The sequence below is a fragment of the Dromiciops gliroides genome, chromosome 4, assembly GCF_019393635.1.
Source record: "Dromiciops gliroides isolate mDroGli1 chromosome 4, mDroGli1.pri, whole genome shotgun sequence".
NCBI lineage: Eukaryota > Metazoa > Chordata > Mammalia > Microbiotheria > Microbiotheriidae > Dromiciops > Dromiciops gliroides.
The window spans coordinates 126,024,828-126,038,234 of NC_057864.1; the positions used below are offsets into that span (position 1 = coordinate 126,024,828).

Here is a 13,407-nt window from a genome sequence, read left to right on the forward strand (position 1 = left end):
ATAATAAAAATGACAATTCTACCTAAATTAATTTACTTATTCAGTGCCATACCAATAAGATTACCTAAAATTATTTCATAGAGCTAGAAAAAATAATAACAAAATTCATCTGCAAGAACAAAAGGTCAAGAATATCAAGGAAACTAATGGAAAAAATGCATAGGAAGGTGGGCTATTTGTACCAAATCTAAAGCTTTACTATAAAGCAGCAGTCATCAAAAAGCTATTTGATACTGGCTAAGAAATAGAGTGGTGGATCAATGGAAGAGGTTAGGCACTGGAGATACAGTTAGTAAATGACTTTAGTAATGTACTGTTTGATAAACCCAAAGACTCCAGCTTCTGGGATAGGAACTCAGTATTTGACAAAAACTGTTGGAAAAACTAGAAGATAGTATGGCAGAAACTAGGCATAGACCAACATCCTACACCTTATACTAAAATAAGGTCAAAATGGATACATGATTTAGACATAAAAGGAGATACCAAAGGTAAATTAGGAGAGGAAGGAGTAGTTTACCTCTCAGATTTATGGAAAGGAGAACAGTTTATGATCAAACAAGAGACAGAGAATATTATGAAATGCAAAATGGATTATTTTGATTACATTAAATTAAAAAGGTTTTGTACAAACAGAAGTAATGCAGCCAAAATTAGAAGGGAGACAGAAAGCTGGGAAATAATTTTTATAGCCAGTACTTCTGATAAAGACCTAATTTCTACAATATATAGGAAAGTAAATCAAATTTATAAGAATCCAAGTCATTCCCCAATTGAGAAATGGTCAAAGGATATGATCAGGCAGTTTTCTGATGAAGAAATCATAGCTATCTATTTCCATATGAAAAAATGCTCTAAATCACTATTGATTAAAGAAATGCAAATTAAAACAACTCTGAGGTGCCACTTCACACTCAGATTGGATAATATGACAAAAAGGAAAATAATAAATGGAGTAGCTGTGAAAAAATAGGAACATTAATGCATTGTTGGTGGAGCTGTGAACTGATCCAACCATTCTGGAGAGCAGTTTGGACCTGTGTCCAAAGGGCTATAAAGCTGTGCATACTCTCTGACCCAGCAATACCACTAATAGGTCTTTTCCCCAAAGAAATCATAAAAAAGAGAAAAGGACCCACATGTACAAAAATATTTATAGTTGCTCTTTTTGTGGTGGCAAGGAACTCAAATTGAGGGGATGCCCATCAATTGGGGAACAGCTGAAAAATTTGTGATATATGAATATAATGGAATACTATTGTGCTGTAAGAAATGAGGAGCAGGCAGATTTCAGAGAAACCTGGAAGGACTTACATGAACCGATGCTGAGTGAGATGAGCAGAACCAGGAGAACATTGTACACAGTATCAACAACATTATATGTTGATCAGCTGTGATAGACTTGACTCTTCTTAGCAATACAGTGTCCAAGATAGTTCCAAAGGACTCATGATGGAAAATGTTCTCCAAATTCAGAAAAAAGAACTATGGAATCTAGATGCAGATTGAACCCTACTATTTCTATCTTTTTTCTTTTTTTGAGGTTTTTCCTTTTTGCTCGGATTCTTCTTTCACAGCATGACTAATGCAGAAATATGTTTAATGTGATCATACATATATAACCTATATCAGATTGCTTGCTGTCTTAGTGAGAGGGGAGAGAGAGGAGGGAGAGAGAAAAATTTGAAACTAGAAATCTTATAAAAACAAATGTTGAAAACTATCTCTACATGTAACTGGAAAATAATAAAATACTTTTATGGAAAAAAAATAAGGCAGCTAGGTGCAGAGTGCTATACCTGGAGTCAAGACAACCCTAGTTCACATCCTTCCTCAGAAATTTACTAGATCTGTGACCCTGGGCAAGTCACTTAACCTCTTCCTGCCTCAGTTTCCTCATCTGTAAAATGCAAATAATGATAGCACCTACCTCCTAGGGTTGTTGTAAGACTTAAATGTTATAAGACTCTAACAATATTTATAAAGTTCTTTGCAATAAAGCACTATATAAATACTAAAAAAAAGGCAAGGTACAAATTCAGGTACAAACCAAACTCTTAGTCAACAAACTCCTACAATGAATTAATTTGTGGCATTTCCCACTATACATAGAGGGCACTGGGATCTAGAACCAGAAGAGATCTCAGGGGCCATCTAGTACAACTTCCTCATTTTCTACAATGAAAAAACTGAGACCCAGGGACAGTAAGTAACTCTTCCAATGTTCCACACATAACTAGTGTCAGAGATAGCTAAGTCCTCACTAGATTACAATGGAAATATAGCTCACATAAAGATGACAGCATTTTGGCCTTTTTGCAGAGTTTTCTAATGTGCCTCAAAACCAAGAAGAATATAAAAAGAGGATTTTCCCACCATCAGTGATTCTCCAATTTTTCCCTGACACTTTGTGAGACTAGAGCTTTGTGGATTGCATAAGAAACCATTTGAATGTTGCCAAGGGCTTTTAGAGTTCATCCTACAACTAGATGAAAAGGATTTTTTTTCTGCCTTTTTGAAGAAATCCAACTCTTTAGTCTATAGATTGTGTCTTTGTTTACAGTCTGAATAAAGTACAGCTTGAGATTGAAGCTTTTCAGTGAAGTGGTAAATGAAAAGTCTCCACTCATAAGCAAGAAAACTTGTTTAAGTAAAGCTCTTTTGGACTATTCTGGGTACACACAGATCAAGTAAAATAGCAATGTCCTTGCCTTCAGAAACTTAACCACCATCAATTCTTTAAACTTGTTTAATCATACATATAAACAACAACAACAACTAGAAACAGAGGTTTTCCCTACAAAGCTAGACCAGGCAAAGCCAGAAAATTCAGACTTCAAGTTGGAAGTGACCTCACGGGTCATCTGGTCCAATGCCTCTTTTGTCATTTATCCTTTGTACTCCAAGAGGACCAATGACATTGTGATATTGGAGTGAAGGTATTGTGTGTCTGGTGGTTGATCAGTCCAATAGGAGCTCAGGAGGCTCAACCACAGGTGAGGCACAAAGAGTTTGAACATTTGGGATGGAGATGTCTCTAGATTTGCACATCTCATATCTCATAGATCCCAGAACCTTCATTCCACTCAAGGGCATAAGACATCCACCCAGTCAGGGTTTGTCTGAAGACCATGGGAGTCATCATATCCTTTCCTGCCCACCAGACAAGTTTCCATATGTAGATGATGGGGAGGGGTTGTATCCTCATTGTGCATCCTTGCTGTTTTAAGGCAAAGTAAACATCCTTTTGTTAACTGCTCAAGAATCCAGGTAGTTCATTTCTGAGAATATTCCAGTTTGTCAATGTGTTTTCCAAAATGTGGCAGGAAGAACTGTACATAATATTCCAGATGTGGTAGGAGTAGTTCTAAATAATATTGCTACTAGTAATTTAGCCTAAGATTATCTTAATTTTTTGGCTACCACATCATTATTATTGACTTATAGTCCAATCAAAACCCCTGTCTTTCCCAACATTTTCTAATCAATCAATCAATCAATCAATCAATCAATCAATGTTTGAGGGCAAGAAGATGCTAAGTTCAATGAGTTGAAGTGATTTACCTACAGTCCACCCAGATAACACCTGGAGAAACTAGAAATCAGACCTAGATCTTCTTATCTAGTGTTCTTTCTCCTTATGATGTTTATTTTTGAACCCTGGTATAGGGTTTTATTTTCATCTTTGTTAAATTATATCTCTTTGGTTATGGTTGACAGTTTCTGATAATCATAGGATCACAAATTATGAGAACTGGAAAGGACCTCAGTAGCCACCTACCTCAACCCATACACAAAAGGGACCTCCCCTATAACATATCAACAAATACCCATCCAAATTCTACTTGAAGACTTGCAAGGAGGGAAAATGTTGTCATTCAGACCTGTCCAACTTTTCATGACGCCATAGACCATACTGTCCATAGGGTTTTCTGGGCAAAGATACTGAAGTGTTTTGCCATTCTATTCTCCAGTGGGTTAAGACAAACAGAAGTTAAGTGAGTTGCCTAGGGTCACACACCTAGTAAGTGTCTGTGGCCGGTTTTGAACTCAGGTATTCCTGACTCCAGAGTGAGTGCCCTACCCATTGAGGCACCTAGCTGCCTCCTATAAAGGAGGGGAAACCCACCATTTGAGGTAGCCCATTCTACCTTCTGGAAGGTCTAATTGTTTGGAAGTCTTCCCTTACATTAAGCCTATACTGGCTTCCTAGTAACTCCCACCCATTGTTCCTGGTTTTGTTCTTTGCGGTCAAACAAGTCTAATCTCTCTTCCATGTGAAAGCCCTTCAGATATTTGAAGACAACTATCACATTCCTCCTGACTCTTCTCTTTCCTAGACTAAGCATGCCCAGAGACTTCAACATATCCTCATATTACATGAAGTCAATGCAACCATCCTGGTATACTTCCTTCTGGACACTCGCCCAATTGACAATGTCCTTCTTAAATCATGGTAATTTAACTGAACTGAACACAATATTCCAGATGAGGCCTGGATAGGCTAACAAATAGCCTCAGAGTCAAGAAGACTTGGTCCAAGTAATGCTTCTAATACATACTGGCTCTGTCACCCTAGGGAAGTCACTCAATCTCTTGGTTGCCCATACAACTCTCAAATACTGTAAATTGTTGGACAGCTGCAGATGTGTATTGGTAAAAACAATTTCCTGAATACGAGTTCCTCATGCTAACAAAAGCACAAGTTCCCAACCCACCACAAGGTGCAGAAAGGAAAAAAAAAGGTGTAGCCCATTATTCCTGTCTGGTTCTTTTTGGATCCTTACTCTGTTACCCACCATTAGCTATTACTCCCAACCCAACTTTTCATTATCTATAGATTTTACAAGCATTCTGTCTATGCCTTCATATCACCACCATCATCGTACTATATAGCGCTTTCAGGATGATACATCATGAAATGCATGATTTCATCTGAGCCTCACAACAAACCTATGAGGTAGATACCATGTATATGAAAGCTATGGATAGTTATGGACCTGTGATTTCATTGATCCAGATAAGGAAATTCCCTCTACCAAAGCAAGTCAGTATCTGCTCTGCAATATATAGCCTTAAGAACTTCTTAGAATACTCTGAAGTTAAGTGGCATGCACAGAGTGAAAGTAGTCGGTGTGTGTCAGAAGCTGAACTTGAACCCAGGTCTTATTAACCCCAAGTCAAGCTCTCCATTCAATAGTCATACAGCTAATAAGTGTCAAAGGCAGAGCAGCTAAGCGGCACAGTGGATAAAGCACCGGCCTTGGATTCAGGAGTACCTGAGTTCAAATCCAGCCTCAGACACTTGACACTACCTGTGTGACCCTGGGCAAGTCACTTAACCCCCATAGCCCCACAAAATAACAACAACAACAACAATAATAATAATAATGTGTCAAAGGCAGGATTTGAACATAGGTCTTCTGGATTCCAAGCTCAGCATTCTATCATCTAAATCCCAAATTGAAATGTAAAACAGTAGAGGACCAAGGATAAATCCTTAAGGTGCCCTGCTAGAAACTCTTCTTTTAGGGCTGCATAGTGTAGGGTTGTCTTTTTTTGTCTGATGGTTCGACTAGTTCTAAACTCATTTGACTTCACAGTACTATTATCCATCTATCTCTACTTGTTCACAATGATAGAATGAGAGACTTTTTCAAAGATCTTCCTGAAATCCAGCTATATTACAGCTACGGTATTCTCTGGATCTAGTAATCTATTAAAAGGCCCAGTCCCTTGGCTCACTGGTTGTCTGGTCTACTGACAAAGGGATAGGGCTTAGATCTGTGATTTCACTGGTACAGGGAATCTCTAGATAAGAAAAATCCCTCCATTCATGGAAGTTGTCACTTTGTCTACAACTTATAGTTTTAGAGAGCTACCTAGGTCACTGATGGGTTAAGTGACTTGCCCAAAGTAACACAGTATGTGTTGGGACAAGACTTGAAACTGGCTCTTGGTTTTGAGACTGGTTCTCTCTGCACTATGTGATTTCATTTCTTTATTGCCCCTATTTATTATTGAACTTGTGTGGCAATTGTTTTCTCTTACCAGGAATAGTTTTAAAACCCAGAGGAGATGGAGAACAGGTGGGTAACACCACAACCCAGGGTATGCTAATGAGCTCTCAGGATTTTCTCCCATTGACTCTACTTGTGGCCAAGTTCTTTGTTCATTCCCTCTAGGACAATACAGATGATTCCTTCTGAAACTCAGGCAAAGACCTGAGATAAAAGATACTAAGGACACTAGCAGCCATTCTATGCCACCCTGAGAAATGGTTTACTTGTAGCATGACAGGCCTCTTAAGTTCTTAAATCCTGGTTTAACAGATAGGGTGTTAACTTTAGAATCAGGAATTGCCAGGGTTCAAATGTTACCTCTGAGAAAAATTAGCTGTGTGACTATGGGTAAATTGCTTAACCTCTCTGAGAATCAGTTTCCTCATCTCTAAAATAGGGATTAGGAAAAAAAAAAGACCTTGAATACCTATCTCATAGTATTGTTGTAAAAATTAGAGGAAGTACTCTCAAACCCAAATAAAACAGATCCCTGCAGCCACATACTGACTCAGAAAACACAAAATTAATATTATCTATGTTGCATTGTATTTTAAAAGTTTATTCTGTTCAACATTTCCCAATTACATCTTAATCTAGTTCAAGGAGTTCAGGAGTGTTTGAAGCTACCTCTGTGCTAAAGTACTCTATAAACTTTAAAGAATAATAGTGGCAATCCCTCCATGGATGGAATGGTCGATTTGAAATCAGTAAGAACTGAGTTCAAATCCAACCTCAGACACTTATTAGTTGTGGGACTGGGCAAGTCACTTAATCTCTGTTTCAGTTTCCTTATCTGTAAAATGGTAATGATAATATTACCTACACCCCAGAATTATTGCTATAATCAAATGAGATAATATGTGTATATAGCCATGCAAACCTTAAAGCAATAGATACATACTATTTAGTGTTATTATTTTTAAACTAGCTTCTCCTCACTTAACAAAAGACTTAGAGAAACCTACTCACATGTAAACTCGGGTTGATAAAAACTATTCCAAGGTTCAAATCTATGGATCCTGGGGAAAACTGTTCATTTTGGTATGACCACTCTCTCCAGTTCTCCCTCTGTGATTCAGGCTCTTGCTATATAGTATTTTTTTTTATAGTGAGGCAATTGGGGTTAAGAGACTTGCCCAGGGTCACACAGCTAGTAAGTGTTAAGTGTCTGAGGCCGGTTTTGAACTCAGGTCCTCCTGACTCCAGGGCTGGTGCTCTATCCACTGCGCCACCTAGCTGCCCTGCTATATAGTATTTGAATTGAATAACTGCCTTTCTTTTCTGAGATGAAGCTACTGTGTACCCACTATTGTTGAGCTATTTTTTTCTGCTGAAAGTAACAAAAAATGAAAATCCCAGGTTAAGAATGGATTGTCTATTAAATATGCACCTTTTGGTCAATGAGAGAAAGGCACTCTTGCCTGCTGGGGCCTGATGTACAGTTTTGTGAATTATCCCGAGGCTGGACACTGGACCAAACCTCTTCAGGTCCTAACCAGGACAAGACATTTATATGTCCTGGACAAAATCTGAATATTCCTCCCCACCAGACCCCTGCCTTTGAAAACTGTCCCCCATGTATTACAGCATTCCAGAGGCCTTGAGCCTGTACTATAAACACATAAAACAAAATAAATATGTATGTGTCATGGAGTGCACAATTTTCTGACATTAAAGATGTGCATTTCTCAAAAAGCAATATTACAAGTATCCCTTGTGCTCCTCCTGGTGTTCTGTGCCGTAGGAAGCTATCTCCCTTGCTTTCCACCAGTCCCAAATGTGCTTCAGGCTCAATGTCTGTTTTCCATTTAGATTAAGTTTGGTGACCAAGCAACATGATATTAGGAATAATGGGACCAAAAAGTGGTCCCCAAACCCAAGTTTGCCACTGGTTCTTTCTCCATAAAAGCTTTGGAATTTATTTTTATGGCACTGGGACCAGTCACAAACATTCTCCCTTAAGTCTTAGTTTGTCAGATATTTAATGGGTAAGAGTGATCCTGACAGGAACCCCCAAATTGTTGACTTGAAGGAGAATCCAGTTATAATGACTATGTTACTACTGATGACTTTATCAGTCTGTATGGACTTAATAAGAAACAGAACTGAAGCCCCTTCTCTGAAATGAACAGACCCAAAGGGGTTCTCCGAAAGCAGGATGTAAAAATGGGAGGTTACACACTACCTACCACCTTCTTTTAACGTTACTGAATACTTTCTTTTATTACATACTTCAATGGAAAGATTGAGATGTAACATGGTCTTTACAGATGTCAAAGAAGTTTAACATTATTGCTAATATAACACTATCTCAATAGTACCTTAAAAACCCTGAAGGGAACTGAATTTGAATTCTGGCTCTGCTATTTATTACCTTGGGGGCAAGTTACTCAACTTCTGAGCCTTGTTTTCCTCATCTGTCAAATAAGCTGACTGGACTAAATAACTTCCAAAGTCCCTGCCAGCTCAGAATCATATACTTTTGAGAGTTGGAAGGACCTTCAGCAATGATCTACAAATCATACACCAATGAAATAGATCCAAGAAATGCCCACAAAAGGTAGATACAACAATTGCATCAAGACCTCTGTTTGAAGACCTCCAAGGAAGAGGACCCACCATCTCTCAACAGTCCACACTGCTTGTGGACAGCTTAATTGTTATTAAGTTTTCCCCAACACCAACCCTAAACTGGCTTCTTTGTAACTGCCTCCCACTGCTCCCAGTTCTGCTTTATGGGGCCAAAGAGAACATGTCTAATAATTCTTCATATGAGAACATTTCCAATACTAGAAGGCAGCTATAATGTCCCTCACCCAACAATGAAACTTCTCTTCTCCAGGACAATCATGCCCAGGTACTTCAACCCAATCTTCATATGATGTGATCTCAAGTTCTTTCACTTCCTGGTTGCCTTTCTCCAATCATTCTGATCTATATCTTGCCACTGGATCCAGATGGCTCTGGAGGAGAGAATGAGGCTGATGACTTTGCACAGCCCTCTCTCACTTAAATCCAATTCACTGCAAGTCATGACATCACCTCCCAATGTCATGGTCCTCTTCAAGAATGAAGGAAAAACAACAGCCTTTCTCTGAATACTCTCCAGCTTATCTATGCTCTTCTTAAACTGTGGTGGCCAAAACTGAATGAAATACTCCAGATGAAGTTTCATAATGGCAGCAAACAACTGGATTATCACTTCCAATATTCCAAGAATATTCCCTATTCTTGGAAGTCATTGCTATCTTAATATAGCCCAGAATTGAATTTGTTCCAAATTCTATGAAATCAATCAAATGGCTGCTCTGGCAATGATACTACACATGGATCCCCTGTCTTCGAGGGCAGCTAAATGGCATAGTGTGAATAGAACACTGGCCTTAGAATCAGGAAGACTCCTCTTCATGAGTTCAAATCCAGCCTCAGGCACTTACTATGTGATCCCCCCGTCAAGTCACTTAACCTTGTTTCTCTCAGTTTCCCTATCTGTAAAGTGAGCAAGAGAAGGATATGCCAAACCATTGCAGTATCTTTGCCAAGAAAAACCCAAAATGGGGTCACAAAGAGCTGGTCACAACTGAACTGCAACAACCTCTTCTTTTAAATCTTAGAGATCTCTTTTCTTAAACTCATCTTATGAAGAACAAAATCTGAGGACGACTGAAAGATGATTGAATCCTTACTAACCTATATCTACATTAATTATAATTCATGTTTAAACTGAACAAAGAACTTTTTCACAACAAGCCTATGAGACAGGTTCTGTCCTATGGTACTTCATAAAGACTTAATGCTTGAGAGGACCTAGAGGTCATTCTGTCCTCAATTCACAGAGGGGGAAACTGAATACCCAAAAGACTTACGCAAAATCACAAGTTTCTATTTGAACCCAAGACCCCTGATCCCAAGTCCAGTACTCCACAGTCTACTAAAAGACACAAATGGACCAGCAAGAAGGAAGTATATTTGGTTTGGGAGAAGGGAATGTAAGAAGTGAGAATGAAGAAGGAAGGAAAAAAGAGAAGATATACTGATAAGGAAGGTGAAATGTCCTTTGTCACTCAAAGAAACTGCATTTTACTTATAAAATATTATTAAATACCTCAGCTTTGGAGAAGTGTTTTGATCCAAAAGGAATTTTAATTGTATACTCTAGGACTATGCCCTATCCTAATGATCTGCCATTGTGAACTTCTGACCTTGCTCAACACAAGTAGGTGGTCCACACTCACCTAAAGGATTTTTATGGAGACACAGTAATACACACAAACAAAGGTTTTTCTTACAAAGTTTCCCAACCAAGGATGAAGGAAGGTTGACATTGATATTGATTGACAATGAAACAGAAAGGCTTAGAAAGCAATGTAACTTACATGGTAGTCAAATATAACCAGATATGCATATTCACAGCAAGTTTTTTTACACTCAAAACTCAGGATCCCAAATTCAACGTCAGAACTTTTGATCGATGATAATAACTCCATTTGTAATTTTCTTCTCTTCTCCCTCCCCTAGTTTTTCTTCCCTTACAGGAAAGTAGAATGGGAAGAATTTTATTGCAACCTAGTCTTTTATTCTCTCCACTGAAGTCTCCTGAGGTCATATGGTTGGAAAGTATTTTTTCAAGGTTTGCTTACTGCAGTCAAGACTTTCCCCAACAAATTAGCAATTTACCAATGTTAACAGTATTTAGGCTAAAGAAACACATCCCCTTTCCCCATTTTAATTTTCCATATCAAAAAGCCTGTAGAGTATATACAGGCTGGACAGCAATGATGGACAAGGCAAAACCTCTGAAGTTTCTAAAACTCTTGACAAGGACTTTCTTCTGCTTTCTACTAATGCCACCAAAAGATGTTTCTTCATCAAGGACCAAATATGTCTTAGATTAGAAACATATGAAATTGAGGTTATTAATATAATTTCCACTAATTTCTACCTCACAGAAGGGCCCTTGACTTCATATACTTTCTTTCACTATAAATCTTCTGGGTTGATATTGTTGGAAAGTATTTTTTCAAGGTTTGCTTATTGCAATTAAGACTCTTCCCACAGTGCTTAGTTGCCAGAGTCTTCCCGAATTCAGGGCATATAATAAGGATGTTGAGGAGAACCTGAGAGAAATTGTATTCAAGTGAATAAATAATGTTTATTTGCTACTGGAAAAAAAAAGATTTCCCAACCAACAATAATTTACTAATGTTAACAGCGTTTAAGCTAAAGAAACGCATTCCCCCCAACCCCCTCCATTTTAACTTTTCCATAGCAAAAAACCTGTAGACTAAAGGTGGGGTGCATAGCAATGATGGACAAGGTAAGACCCACAAGGATTCTAAAACTCTAAAAACAACTTTTTTCTGTCTTCTACTAATGCAATCAGAAGATGATTCCTCTTCAAGAACCAAACATACCTTAGATTAGAAACATGTGAAACTGAGGCTATTAATATAATTTCCACTCATTTCTACCTCACAGAAGGGCCCTTGACTTGTTATGCTTTCTTTCACTGAAAATCAGAAATGAGAAATCCCAGCAAAGCAGTTTTATTAGGCACATCGCTGCACACACACACACACACACACACACACACACACACACACACACACACACACACACCTCCTTTCAACTGCAAAGAAAAATAAAGCAAAGCTTAACTTTCCATCCAAGATGATTCTTAGGCAATCGTATCACGTGTTTTTGAGTCTAATTTCCAACTTGCCCCCTTTGAGTAGCCATAACGGCACTTGCCTAAATCTCCAGTGATGAAATATTGGAGCTCTCTCAGCTGAAGGCTACCACTGGTAATAGGAGATCCATAATTATTCATCCTAAGCTACCAACACTTTGCTCCCTCCCCCAACCCCCAAGGATAGTGGACTAGTAATGGATGTCTGTTGAATTGATTAGGCTATTGGGGGTGGGGGGGGGAGGGGAAGAGGTTCCAGTTTGGTTCTTCAGAAAAGCTGGGGTGTTGCTGTCCGCTCCTGTCACTATGCGGGTGTGTGTATTTGTGTCAGGGAGTAAGTAAAAGAGAAGGCGATTTTCAGTAAAGCAGGAATGTGTGTTTGAAGGAGGATAGTCTCTGGCTTTCTGCTGGGAGCTTTCTTTTTTAAGTGTATGAATGCGGATGGGGTGTAATGGAAGGAGAGGGGACAAGAGGAGGAGAAGGGCCTCCTGGTACCCCCTGGAGGTTGGAAGTGAGGGTGGGGAGGGGCCCCGCCGACCCCGCCACAGACTCTCCTTCTCGTGCTGTCCCGGCTCCCTTCACACTGTCACATGAGGAAGTCACTCACCACCCGTGAGCTGTGCTGGGCCAAAGCACAGCGCTAGCTGAAACCACAAAACCACTGCGAAGAGTCTCGGGGGGAACTGGTGCTGGGGCTGGGGCTGCTGCTGCTGCTGCTGCTCTAGAAATGCATCTCCACTGCTCGGGTTCATTCCATGATACATCTTTTATCCACAGAGGGCATCCGGCTTGCAAGAGTCTGTAACAAGAGGCAGAATACAAAAATACCCCGAGCTGGTTCAGGGCACTCTCCTCTCCAGCTCCCGCTAAACCCGAGCGCCCCCTTTCCCTGCTCCGCACCCTCGGCCCTCCCCTCCCCACTTCATCCTGTCTCACCGCTTCTTCCCCTTCCCATTGTGCATAACGACACTCACTGAGGTCCGGAGAGTGTCAATCTCTGGGATGCTTTTCTAGCGAAAGAGTAATGGAGGTGTGGGAGGGCAGGGATTTAATGCAAATCTGTGTTGCAGCGGTCCCTGCAATTCAGCAGTTACGACCATGCCAGGAAAGTCTGAAGCTTCTCAGGGTCTCATGGCTAATACGATACTTTTTTTCTGCCCCCTTTAGGCCTATACATTCCACTCTTAAGCACACCCCAGCGTGGCACTGGGTTCCTGCAGCTAGTTCTCAGTTTATTTTCCTCCTTGGGATCAGAATGTGTCCTACTGCACAGTCTTCAAGAGATATCCCCCGCGCTGTCACATTCAGCCGGGGGCGGGGGGAGGAGGGGGGGAGGAGGACCAAAACACTCTTTCCCTCCGCACGCCCCTTCTCCCGGATGGGGATGCCCTTTTCTGCCTGGAAATCTTACCTGTGGGTTTCATGCATGCAGCCTCCTTCCCTCCTCTTCCTCCTCCTCCTCCTCCTCCTCCTCCTCCTCCTCCTCCTCCTCCTCCTCCTCCTCCTCCTCCTCCTCCTCTTTCTCCTTCTTCTCCTCCTCCTCTTCCTCCTCCCCCCCAAGCTTAACCCGCATCTGTGCACGACCTCTGCTGCTGCGCGAGCTAGACGAAAGCCGCAGCAGCAGCGGTAGTAGCAGCAGCAGCAGCAGCAGCAGCA

General features: G+C 40.3%; 1 protein-coding gene across 7 annotated transcripts in view; it reads right to left on the reverse strand.

The window, feature by feature from the left end:
* Positions 1-13,407, reverse strand: part of SUSD4 (sushi domain containing 4) — a 234,283-nt gene that overhangs the window by 220,487 nt on the left and 389 nt on the right. For 4 of the 7 annotated variants that reach the window (XM_044004309.1, XM_044004311.1, XM_044004310.1 and 1 more), the window contains exon 2: positions 12,359-12,550. In XM_044004309.1, coding sequence (XP_043860244.1) covers positions 12,359-12,515 — 157 coding nt within the window. In that variant the 5' untranslated portion in view covers positions 12,516-12,550. Of the gene's footprint in view, positions 1-12,358; positions 12,551-12,687; positions 13,028-13,162; positions 13,218-13,407 lie in introns of those variants that run through there. The other 3 variants (XM_044004307.1, XM_044004305.1, XM_044004308.1) reach the window with 3 other exon arrangements.